This window comes from Barbatula barbatula (assembly GCF_947034865.1).
Source record: "Barbatula barbatula genome assembly, chromosome: 2".
Taxonomy (NCBI): domain Eukaryota; kingdom Metazoa; phylum Chordata; class Actinopteri; order Cypriniformes; family Nemacheilidae; genus Barbatula; species Barbatula barbatula.
The window spans coordinates 355,024-368,309 of NC_136767.1; the positions used below are offsets into that span (position 1 = coordinate 355,024).

The 13,286-nt window shown below is 42.1% G+C and overlaps 1 protein-coding gene across 1 annotated transcript; it reads left to right on the plus strand.

The window, feature by feature from the left end:
- Positions 1-1,068: 1,068 nt before the first annotated feature.
- spef2 (sperm flagellar 2) lies at positions 1,069-12,877 on the plus strand (the record flags this gene model as incomplete). Its single annotated transcript, XM_079449737.1, has 36 exons — positions 1,069-1,126; positions 1,213-1,315; positions 1,529-1,781; positions 2,017-2,187; positions 2,283-2,423; positions 2,876-2,955; positions 3,037-3,196; positions 3,274-3,462; positions 3,544-3,731; positions 4,108-4,276; positions 4,360-4,570; positions 5,218-5,294; positions 5,445-5,526; positions 5,849-5,916; positions 5,997-6,100; positions 6,190-6,395; positions 6,463-6,562; positions 6,889-7,043; positions 7,147-7,262; positions 7,697-7,824; positions 7,898-8,036; positions 8,535-8,672; positions 8,755-8,912; positions 9,130-9,210; positions 9,289-9,397; positions 9,475-9,613; positions 9,714-9,827; positions 9,899-10,037; positions 10,119-10,348; positions 10,462-10,568; positions 11,382-11,564; positions 11,691-11,768; positions 11,909-12,079; positions 12,158-12,346; positions 12,415-12,537; positions 12,757-12,877. The coding sequence occupies 36 exons, from the start codon at positions 1,069-1,071 to the stop codon at positions 12,808-12,810; spliced, it is 4,911 nt and encodes a 1,636-aa protein (XP_079305863.1). The 3' UTR covers positions 12,811-12,877.
- Between the last annotated feature and the right edge of the window lie 409 nt (positions 12,878-13,286).

A 13,286-nucleotide genomic window follows, 5' to 3' on the forward strand; every position in this document is an offset into this window, starting at 1 on the left:
TTTGCGTTCACCTGTACAGTATCAGTATTTAAATTTTACTTCAATAATTCCACATTGAAAAGTCTTGATACTGTACAGGTGACACACTGAGGTGATGTACTGTCATTCAAAAGTGGAATGAGTCTGTGCAAACAGATAGTTTTCTCTTAGTAGTCATCTGAAATTATAGAATTCGTAGTCCTTGTTTAATCCCTTTTTTTCTGTGATCTTTCCATAGGAAAAATGCCTTTTTCTGCCTTTAAAACAACAAAAAAGTGAATAAATTGAAAGCATATATAATACTGACTGTATATGCCTAGAGCGCTTGTGTTCTGAAATCCAAAAAGCCGCGTTTACCGTAAAGCGCAGTATATGCGCGAAGAAACAACTGCGTGTGGGCTAGTTGACTGTGACCGCAGTGACCCTATTCCAGGATCAGACACACTCTCTCAATTTAAATCTAGATTAAAGACACATCTTTACAGCCAAACATTCACTTCATGCTAAATAAACCACCGGGGGACTGCTGACATTAGATATGATTTACTTTCTATAACAAGTTAAACTATTCGTGTTCTGTGTTTTACGTTTTTTGTGTTTTTATTGTAAAGCTGCTTTGTTTATAAATAACATTGAATTGAAAATAATTGTATCTTCCGCATTTAGATCTTTGATCACTTCACGTGTGCGGTTTATAAACATCACGTGACGCATCCCTTACGACAATTAACCATGATTAAACCCAAAGACAAAACCATGGTAACTGTCGTAAGACCGCGGTTACCTCAAACTATAGTAAACACATCAGCCAACAGACATCAACGCAACAAGAAAAATGCTTCATTTACATTCATTTGTCTTTCTTGAGTTGTGCGTGTGTGTGAGAGAGAGAGAGAGAGAGAGAGAGAGAGAGAGAGAGAGAGAGCATAGAAGAGTGTGACCTTTGTGTTCGAGTTGTTTGGTTGCCGTGGCAACAGCACGCTGAATCAGACGCTCCCGGAGCTCATATACATCTCGTCTCGTCTCATCTCATCTCATCTAGATGTGTGCGTGTGCGTGTGTGTGTTATTCTATAGTTCTGCTTTGAGAATGTCTGCTATCATCTGCGAGTGGCTGAACGCGGAGCTCCGTCTGTCTAAAGTCGTCGGTAAGCGGTGCTGTTAGTACATGTGTGCTCTTAACATGTTGTCATGGTGATTCTGGGATGTTTCATGTAGATGTCTGTCGTGACAGAGTCGGGTTCTCTGAGCAGAGATTTCGCGAACGGATTTCTGATCGGTGAGATTCTGAACAGATTTCAGCTGCAGGATGACTTTCATCTCTTCTCAAAACACAGGTCAGACATCACTTGCTCTCATCACATTTACATCTGGATTTAATACACATTAACACATGTTCTTCACATGAAACATGTGATCATTTATAAATACTTGAGTGTTTTAGTGTTTGTGGTCCGGTACACCTCGTATTTAACCCGAGCGCTGCGGTGGAAGTTAATATTGTACACGTTTATGTTGATGAATGTTTTTAATGTTTGACTGTTTCACAGCACGCCAAATGCAAAGCTGAATAACTTCACACGTCTGGAGCCCGCGCTTCATGTGTTGGGCGTGCCCTTTGACCTCTCGATGGCCAGAGCTGTGATGCAGGGCAGACAGGGAGCGGTCACCAATCTTCTCTATCAGCTTTACATTGTCCTGCAGAAGAAGAAGAGATCAGGACTCACGGCCACGGCCATGGAGGTCATGCAGCCCGCCGCCGCCGCTCGACTACACCGAGTAGAGAAGCACATCTATACTGAGGTGATGATTTATAAAGATCAAATACAGTCATCAGATCATCCAGACGTTTACATGTAATGCCTTTCAGCATCAAACCTTAAAGGAAAATGGCTCTTTAACAGAACATTGACCCTGTGATGCACTTAACGTGTTAGTCTCATTGTGCAAAAAGTCTGATGTTTGGATCTAAAGAACCGTTTAAAAAAGCTCTCGGTTTTATGTCACTTGGAATGAGGTGTAATATGTTGTCTCGCAGCGTCTGAAGACGGTGGTGAGACGTGAAGCGGATATGAAGATGCAGAAGATCGCAAAGCGTTTTAATAAAAGAGGACAAGACATGTACCATCAGTCCATCATGACCGAACTCCAGCAGGAGAAAGAGAGAATCAAACGACAGGAGGAGAGAAGATTGAGAGACATTGAAAAGGTCTTTGTTTTGCAGATTAGTTCTCGTCAGTATAGTTTATGTATTGAACTGTTAGATGCGTAGACGTGTTTGACGCTTGTGTTGTTGTTTGTTAGCATCGTCAGGCACGCAGGAGGCAGCAGGACATTATGATTCAGATTCAGTCGGCTGCGGTTCAGATCCCGAAGCCTCCACACAGTCGGTCATTCAGAGCTCTGGAGAAACAACAGCAGATTCACAAACAGCAGGAAGCTCAGGTGAACTTGAGTCACGTGATTTTATAAAACACACGTACACACGTGTGCTGTTATTTCAGGATAATGTTTTTAATATTTGTTTATTTGCTGAAAACTAAATGAGGTGCTTTTCTTAGAATGATAGAAAGTACATTAAAGAGAGAGAGAGATGATGATGTATAAATACTGAGGCTTCTCACAATACTACAAGCTTAGATTGGTCTTTAACAGTGAGGATAAAAATAAAGTTTACTCCAGTACACATACAATAATGTATACATATAATGGGAATGTTGTACATATAAACCAATTGAAAGTTTACTATAAAAGTGCAGTGAACAATCATTGATGAGTTTTGAACCCGTGATCAAGAGAATGATTCGGTTCTGGATGTGAAATCTCTTTGTGTGGTTTGAGTGGAGATCATTGATGTTGTTCTGTGAGCACATTGTGAAATTAATTGTGATTTTCAGCACGTCCGTCGTGATATCGCTCAGTTTGAGAAGAACCAGAAGAGCATTTCTCCTGCCCGAGATGGAGCGTTACTCTACAGGTGTGTGTTTCTAAAGCACAGAAGAAGAGTTTCTGTCTGGACAATATCAGCAGCGTCGAGCGCATGTGTGTGTCTTTACAGCGGTCATGTGATGAGCACAGATGAGAGGGAACAGTGGAACAGAGAATACATGGAGAGCATCCGTCTGCGTCTGGAGGAAGACTCGAGTGCACGAGAGCAGAGAGAGATGCGCAGACGTCGAGCTCTCGTAGAACAACTCGAAGCACACCAGACTCAACAGGTCACCACAGAATCACAGCTATTTATTCAGCTCCAATGACTAAACAACACTTCAAAGTCCTGACATGTTTGTTTCAGGAGGAGATTCGAGATCAGCAGATGGCGAAGAGATTGACGCGTCAGACGCAGCAGGAGAAGAGAATCGGCGTACAGCTGATGCAGATCAAACAACGGAAGGAAGTCCTGCGACAGAACCGCATCTTCCAGGAGAGACAGAACCAGGAGCGACGCCTTCAGGATTTCCAAGAGGCTCTGGACAGAGAAGCAGTGAGAAAGCAAACACACACGAACCGCTCGCGATGTATCTGAGATGCTTTTGAGTCGAGTCGAGTGACGTCTGTTCTTCAGGTTCTGCTGCGAGAGGAGCGTCTGGAGCGCAGCGAGGACATTGACATGGGACGCCAGCTACACAAGAGACTCGCCGCTGAACGCGCTCAAGCTCGATATCGCAAACACTTCCACATCTGCAGAGGAATTCTGGGTCAGATTGTGGATCTGAGCACCAAAGTGGGAGAATATCGACTCCTCACAGACAAGTATGATTCATGTCTGGATCACACGTGTGTTAGATAAGGTAGTTAGCTGTAGAAACCGGTGTGAGGTGTGTTTAGAGCATCATCAGCCGTCGTACAATAAACCAGTAACAAACCAGCATCAACCTTCAAGAACAACAAAATAAAAATGATGTCTCCATTTCTTCTCTCGTGTGTGTGTGTGTGTGTGTGTGAGTCTTTCTTCAATGGAGCACAACCGGAGATATTTTGAGAAACGGTCAATGGAGTTCAATGTTAAAACATTCTTTAAAATATCTTCTGTTGTGTTCTGAAGATGAAATTCATACATGTTTGACACGACACGAGGATGAAGAAATGCTTTAGTGTATTAAATGCATGTGTGTTTTGTTGTGGTCAGTTTGATCCCGATGAAGGTGATGAAGGAATGGATGGAGATGTTTCTCAGTGGGAATCCTCTGTATGAAGTGGCCAGTGTGGAACCGCTTCCAGCAGAACCCACAGCAGAACAGATCATTGAACTTCAGAAGCGTCAGATCCTCAATGATCAAGACTACGAGGAGTATGTGGTGAGTTCACACACGACATATCAGACCTCCAGTTCTTTCAATGAGACGTGGAATTGATTTAGTTGTGGATGTGTTTGTGTCAGGGTATGATGGGTGAATGGGTTTGGGGTGAAGATGGAGCTCCTCGTCTGAATGATGACATTCTAGATCATGTTGTGAAGCATATGAAGAACATGATAACGATTCCCATCGACCGCTCTCCCTCACCTGGGTTCCCTCGCTTTACCATCAGAGCGTGTGTGCTGGGAAAAACACTTGCGGGGAAAACCAGCTGCCTCGCCACCATCACCAACGGTAACATCATCATCATCATCATCATCATAAAAACTCTAATGTGCACTGGAGTTTTAGTCCGTGTCGGTTAGCTTTAAAGTCAATTTTATGATTGTGTATGATGAGAAAAACACTTTCTTTTTCATATTTTAATAAAGGTTTTGGGAATACTTTACATTAAGCATTTATAAATGTGTTCATTAATGATAAATAAGTCATTTACAAATGCATTATAAAGCAGTTATTACTGCATGAATAAAATACAGTCTGCTATTTAAGTCTACTAAATGTAAAAAGAGGGATACTAATGAAGTACCTGCCAAATAGTGAGCCGTGTTTAACTCACATGTTATAAATGATTTCATTTATCATTTATCATATAAATCATTTATTTGACTGGAAAGCAGATTGATTATTATCTTGATGTTGTTTGTAATATAGTCTGTCAGACTGGACACTGAAGGGTGTTATGTTTTTTTTTTTATTATACCTGCTCACTATTTGGCAGGTATTTCATTAGAATCCCCTTTTTATTCATGCAACTTTATAATGCATTTGTAAATGACTTATTAATCATTAATGAACACATTTATAAATGCTTCATAAAGGGTACCTTGATGTAAAGTGTTAACAAGTTTTCAATCTATTTCTTTATTTGTGTGAATCAGTTCTTGGTGTCCATGTGCTTTCGGCCGGTGCTTTGATTCAGGACGTCCTAACGGCCTATCAGCAAGAAAAACAAACCGTGAGTGAACGTCAGATGAGGTCACTGAACAAACACTAACATTCCTGCAGTCATCAGGAATATCTTTTGATTTGAGTTGTTCTCACACACGTCACATTTTATAGGTTTATAAAGGTTTCTGAGCTTAAACAGCCTTTGTGTTTGTTGCAGAAGAGTTCAGAGAGATTTCCAGCTGAAAGTCCCGAGACGCCGCAGAGAGATGAACAAGAGATCTCCTCACCTCTGGATTCTGGTTTGTGTTTTTTTGCATTTTTTATGTATGGATATATTCAAATGTCAATAATGAAATTCTTAAACACAATTCTAAATGCATATGTGATTTATATCTGTCATATCTGCCTATGTTTATTTACATTATAGGGTCACATAAAATACAATTCAAATTTAAATGAAAAAACACATGTTCTAAATATTTTATGTTTAAAATTGTCTTCTCAATAAATAAAGACCCGGAAGTGAGTGACATCATTTGTTTTGGTAATATTTGCTCATTGTTTAGCAGTGACCTCAATTGCTTGAAAAATATTGTGACAGTGACATTTCTCTCACATCAGGACCACCCGCTCGTGAAGCTGAGGCGTCAGGACCCGTTCAAGAACGAGAGGACACAGAAGATGTGAAAGTAAAGCAGCTGATCATATGAAGAACACATGTCTTCTGTAGTGTCTCATGATGTCATGATGATGATGATGTGTTTGTCAGTGGTCTTCACGAGCACAGCGTGGTTTTGAGGTGGAGAAGATTCTGATGTCAGGTGAAGGTGTTCCGGATCAGCTGCTGGTGGACATCATCGTGGACGCTATCAGGCAAAACTCTTAAACTCGCTCCCTCACAGCATGTTTGGTGTTTGTTGATGCGCTGCGGTGTTTGTGTGATTGTGTGTTATGTGGTGTAGGAATGTTCCTGCTGACAGCGGTTGGGTTCTCGATGGGTTTCCTGTGAACATCGCTCAGGCCGTGATGCTGCAGAATGCTCTCGCCGGGACACAGAGTCACGCATCCACTGATAAGAGTTCTCCAGAAGATCCGCTGCATCCGTCTCCAGCTCTGGATGTGGTCGTGTTGTTAGATGTTTCAGATGAGCAGGTTCTGGAGCGAGACAGTGAGTTGAACAGCTCTTGATTGTGAGTACGTAAGCCCATGTGTGATTTTCTCTTGATCTGATGAAGGAGGAGGTCAAGAGAACAGAGATGTTCAGGACAAACAGAAGAGTTCAGCGTTCATCCCTCAGAATAACAGACGACTAGAAAGAGATCAGATACAGCACAGGTGTGTCAAAACACTTACATTAATATTACAATTACAGTGAGAACAAGTTCTCATTTATATCTAAAGCAAATAAGCAGCTTTACACGAAACACATTGAAGAACAAGCAGACATGGTAGGAAAGTGAAAAAAGTCAACAAGATAATTCTGTATTATTGTGAATCAGATGGACATGAATGATAATTGTAGTGTTCAGATTATGAAGATTTTAGTTGGATATTCAAATAAACAAATAGCTTTCTTTGTATTTTATGTCATGAACTTTAACTTGTTCCACCTCTGAAATGACGTTCCATCACTTACGCTGGATGTTCTTTTACTTCAACAGAATTAGTGGTTTTCATGACACATGGCCGAAACTGGAGAAATGGTTTGGTGAGAAGCAGAATATTCTGGTGAAGACCTCCGGAGAATCAGATGAAGATGTTGTGGTTAAGAATGTGGAGACGCTTCTTAAAGACATCATGGATTCGCTTAAACAAGGTGGATGTTCATGATGAGAACTGCATTGATCACACGCTTTCACTTTCTGTTTGTTGTTTTATTATTTAACCTTGAAATGTGAAATGTGCTCTCACGGCCACAGGAGCGGCTCCGGGTCATTCCGTCTCATCTGAACACAGTCACACAGAAAGAGTCCAACCTTCAGAAACCAACTCAACATCAGCTGAACGGGTCTATGTGGATGAACCCATAGCTCAGGCACTGACACACACACACACACACCGTCTCTCTCCATGATGATGAATAAACACACATGCACTCAAAGAGAAAGAGTTTGTTTCCAAATGTCAAGCTTTATTCACTACAGAAGCCAATGCTTTTATCCCATAATCACAAGATAAAAATCATTGAGACAAAATAATGTCACTATAAAAAACAAAGTAGCGATGCATTCATCCTCATGTCGTGTCAAACCTGTGAGGTTCTTTCTTCTTTAGGACACAATAGACGATATTTGGAAGAATGTTGATAACCAAATGACACTGAACTCTGTTGACTTCAATTGTATGAACCCAAAACCACTGAGACATTTTTATAATAGTTTCACTGAAGAAAAACTCACATGCAGATTACAAACACGTGAGAGAAAATACATACACAATGATGACAGAATTTTTGTGTTGTATTTGTAGGAGATCTCACAGTATCTTGTGCCGTACTGGGAGAACATTTGCACATCATATGAGACTAATGTTAAAACAGTCATGCAGAACCTCCGCGGTGAACGTGAGCTCATCATTCATCGTCTGTATGACATCCGGTAAGAGTAAAAACCCTCTGACATGTGACATCCCGACGACCGCTCCTGACCCGATGACCTGTGTGTGTTTCAGAGAGAACTTCAGACAGCATCTCCTGAAGCCTGATCTCAAGCAGGAGTTTGTGAGCTCATGGCAGAGAGATTATAACAGTGTTCCTGACAACATCAGAGAAGATGAAGAGACCAAAGGAGAACTTCACCAAAGACTTGACGTGAGAGAAACACTGAACTCATGACACATCAACAGATATATAGAGCCGATACAGAATTCAACAATGGGGTTAATGCAAGCGGAGCGATGACGTGTGTCCACTAAACTCTCAGCCAGCTCAGTTACGTCCGGCGCACGGTCAAATGATCCCAACACTACGTCATACATCGACAACCAAAAAGGAGAAGCTACATTCACAAATATGAAGAAAAGCGAAGTAAACATTTGCATTTACTCCAGGCATGATGACAAAGGCATATATAGCAGTGTTCAGACGTAGTGTTGTCGCTTTCCTGAAATCCAAACGTTTTCTAACTAAACACATCTTTATCACTTGATGAGAAATGAGAGTGGAAGGGTCCTGTATGCACATGACCCATTAAACAACAGAGATCAAACAGGCTTCAAGGTTTTGGAGTCACACTTCTGACTATCGTGTGTGTCTGTGTGTATTGTGTGTGTGTGTATTGTGCGTGTGTATTGTGTGTGGTGCGTGTAGGACCTGCGTGAGCGTCTGTGGGATATCTGTGATAAGCGCAGGGACGAGGCGGTGCAGGAGAGAGCGGCTGTTATTGATGACGGCTGGTTAGAGGATCATACAGCTCTCATCATCAACCACTATTGTACACTCACACAGGTAACACACACACACACACACACACACACACACACAGATGATGATGTCACTCACTGATGTGTTGTGTGTATGATGTGTACAGACAGAAGTGAGCAGGTGTCAGGGTGGTGTGTGTCTGCTCAGAGATTATTACTCAGGATTGAATAAAGCTCTGTTACCTCAATCATCATGTGACTCCACTCGTCTTCCTCTGCTTGACGTCACCTGGAGTGAAAACACAGAACCTGAGACATCTAACATGTAGGTTAAACACAAACACGTCACCGTTTACATCACAGAATACAAATATACTAGCAATAGAATGTTTTTATACAACTTACACTGTTTCCCATAATGCAACGTGCTCTGACTGTTCACATATTAAACTGAAGTTCAATCCATCACAACCTGCTACTGTGTGAGATTGATCTGATCTGATCTGATGTCTGACACTCGCTTTGATATTTCATTTGATTAGCTCATCGGTTTCTGGCCCGACAGAGAAGCTTGCAAAGAATGCTGGGAAAAAAGACACAGAAGCAGAGGACACGAGGAAACTGTACGTGCTGTAACTTTATTTTGTTTGTTGGTGAATATAAATGAAAACTACGTTGATGATTTGTTTATTTCCTGTTAGGTTTCCATTGGTCACCAGCAGATCCGCCTCCAATGAGATCTCAAAACAAGATCTGCTTCGCCCCGATGAGAAACTGCTCGAGGAGTTTTATCAGACGGCCATCAGCGCTGTGAGTGTTTTATATCTGTGTGTGGATCTCACGCCTGTACACACTCATTTCTGCACTGCGTGTTGTGTGTGTGTCAGGTGCGTGCAGAGGTCCAGCAGTGTGAGGATGAGGAGGGCGAGGAAGAACAACATCAGAAGATGGAAACACAGAGAGCACACACACAGTCCCAAGCTTCAAACTCTGCGAAAGACAGAAAGAAAGCATCTAAACAGAAAGGTGAACCCCATCTCTCTCTCTCTCTCTCTCTCTCTCTCTCTCTCTCTCTCTCTCTTCATTCACACGTGTGTGACACGCTTCAGTGTTTGTGTTCTTACAGGAGTTCCTCCTCCCTCTCATGAGCCCAGTCCTCAACCCGCAGTGGAGGAGAACCCCGAGGAGGTGAAGAGGAGAAGAATCCGTCAGGAGTTCACAGCCGCTCTCAAACATGAAGGTTCAAGGTGCTTTTGTGCGTGGTCGTCAGGGTGTTGCGATGCGGTTGCTAAGGTGCTTTGTTGTGTGCAGAACGCGGCGTGAAGATGCGTCTGGATATGCTGAAGTCACACGCTGTGAGAACGTTGTGCAGCCTGCGGCAGAGCACACAAGAGCTCTACACCAACACGCAGGAGTGGATAGAGACACGTTACCTGTCGGAGATGAACAGGTCTGAGCAGGATTCATCTGCATGGCTTTGGAAGAGCACCTACTCTCACATACACCCTCACGTGTGCCGATGTGTTTTCAGCGTCCAGCAGCTGACAGAGTTGGTTCGGCGGCACATTGAGAACGGCCTTCAGATCCGTCACGAGCTGGTGTTACACGCTGCTGACTTCTGTGTGGACGGAGACACGCGTGTGTTGGCCAGCGCCCCGCCCACTCCGCCCCCACCGCTGCTGGAGGAGCACAGAGACAGCACACTCACCGTTCAACAGCTGAACATCATCTGCGCTCATCTGCTCAAGACGGCACCATCAGGTCTCAATCAATCTTTACCTTAATCAACCTGAGTATTCGGAAGAAATGTGTGTGAAACGATAACGTTTGGATATTTTGTGTAGTTGTGTGTTAATGTGCGTGGTTGTGTTTAGGTGTGTTGTCCAGAACTGAGTTGACGGAAGTTCTGCAGGAGTTCATCTCTCCTCACATGGGCTGTGATGATTTACCTCAACCCTGGACACACATGACATCCTCACAGGTACTCCATCACCCCAGAGCATGTGAGCAATATAAGAACTTTGTTCAGCCGGTCACGGACCAAGCAAACGCTCATTAGACAAACCAAATCCCGCTCCAACATAAAATGTGTCTAGTAGGCCTAATTGTTTTCAGTTTATAATAAACGTAAGTAGGCCCTTGTTCTATGACATTACAGCCTATATTTTTAGCCACTGTTTTATTTAAAGACTGTCTTAAAGTCCCAGAGAAATGAAAAAGGGCATCACACCCGGGTAGTCGAAAATGGGCAAATGGGCGGGACGTGGTCAGAGCCGATGCTCCTGGTTGCTGAAACCAATTTTTGATACTCAAGTGGCCGCGCACCTCATTAGCTGAAATGTAATGATTCATATGAGTGAAAATGAGTGACAGTTGTCACGAAGGGTAAAATCATTTTTTTAAGTTTTATCATGGGGCTCAATGAGATTCTGCTCTCTCTTGGAGCCACTTCTGTGTTCGGAAACATGGGTATATGTGGTCCATTGAAGGGGTCTCCGGAAGTGCGGACCAGACGAAATGTTCTCACTTTATTCTCTCCTAGTCCTCACACCACTGGTCTTATACTCAGACTGGTCCTCACAGAGATAGATGTACAAGTACACACACACACGTATATTCTAAGATGTCACTCTTTGCCTTCAATGAAAACAGAACAAAAGGTCTTGATGACATCATCTTGCACTACACAAGTTTTATGTCCAATCAAATGTTCCATAGAATGATGATGTCCTTCAAAATCATGAACAGAACCTCTGAAGAACATCTATGTCATTGTGTGTGTGTGTGTGTGCAGGTTGTTGAGTTGGTGTGTGCATCCACTGGTGACTCTGAGATGTTGGACTGGCATGTGTTTGTGCTCAGTGTCGCCGTCCCGTGGCCGTTTCCATCACAGACGCAGCTGTTAAAAACCCTCCAGCGCTTCAGAACTGTTGATAGTGCAAGAACCGGACTCATCACACTAGAACAATACACACAGGTTTACACAAATACATCTGTATCTACATAATTACCCCTGACACTCAAAAAAACAGGTCTATCAGCGATCATCTCTCCTCCTTCACTTCAGATGAGATGTAATGTTTGTGTTTTATTGTGTGATCAGGTTGAATTGTGGTTTCCTAGTGACAAACATCATTCATCTGAACCGTTGCTCTATGAAAGACTAGACGACCTTAAGAAGGTAAAGTTGTATCGTTCAATTATTTAGATTGTGTTTTCTAAATATATTTTCATAGATTGTGTTTTCTAAATATATTTTCATATATTGTGAATATGTAATGTAGGAAAATAATGTGTGTGTGTGTGTGTGTGTGTGTGTAGTTTTTCTTCAGTTTGTTTGCGAGCACACACTCGTCTCCAGTGATGTTGGATTATATGAACATGCTGCTGTATTTCTGCTGTCATCCAGAAGCGTCTCAGGGTTTCATCAGAGCTTTGGGTCTCGTGACAGAACACACATTACATTATAAACACAGCGGCCCGCTGGTGCAGGTACACAAATAAAATCCACCGTCAGATTGTAATGGTCATGAGAATGTGCTTTGTGAAACGCCCGTGTCGTTGTTGTAGTCTGTGGCACATTTGGAAGGTGCAGATGTTGAGGAGTTTGATGCTGAAGATGTCAGAGGGGCGGAGCCTGATGAAGAAGGCGTGTCAGTGGATGATGTGCTCAGAGTTTTGAGCCACGGTCAGAATCTCATGTCGGCACATCCAAACCGCTTTCACTGGAGCTGCAGGAGCAGAGATGAATACAGAGAGGTGTGTGTGTGTGTGTGCGCTTGTGATAAAGATGAAGATGATGATGATGATGATGTGTGTGTGTTCAGGAGCTGCTGAAGGTGTGTAAAGAGTTGGGCTTTAAAGCAGGGGAGAAGAACCCTTTTTCTGTGCTGTCCCAGCATCCTTTTCTACAGGACCTCATTGAAGCCTCATCACAGTATCTGCTTGTTGTGAGTGTGCTTTTACAAGAATGTGTTATATTAAACCTTTTTTTGAGTAAACATTTAGACAGACACTTTCTGGTCAAGGGTTTTACACACTTCAGTTCTGCTGCATTCAATAAACACCACATCAGTCTTTAATGCAATACACGTTTAGATAACATACACGTTTTTTACTTTCAATTCACAAACGATAAATTAACAATTGATGTCACTTCTCTTTTGCAGGATGTTCACAAAATTCTGCAGACTCAGAAAAATGAAGGAGATTGTAGAAGCTGAGACATTAAACACAACATACAGAAAATATACTTCTACACTTGTCATCTGTATTAAAACATAAAGTCCATTATTTAATCTCATAAATTATTTGCTGTATTTATTCCAAAATGCATGAATACCTATTTTAATAGAGATAAGAGCCTGAATGATTTACAAAACTGTTAGTGTTTTCAGGTCAAGCTGTTTAACTCTAATGTCTAAATAACAATGTCTGTATCAGTTTGATTTTCATATGACTCTATATGTGAAATATAAAGACCCATATGGGATGAATTACAGGAGTGTCTCTCTGTTATGTGAATTATCATCAGTCCACATGGATTCAACTGAACTGTCATGACAGGAGGTGAAATGAACTGAATTAACATCCCAAGCAAAAGGCTTTAATGCGGAACGTCACACGCAGAAACCAGAAAGTCTCATCACATCCGGTTAAAGTCTTTTGTGTGCCCTTCGTTACATAAAGAGCCGTTTTA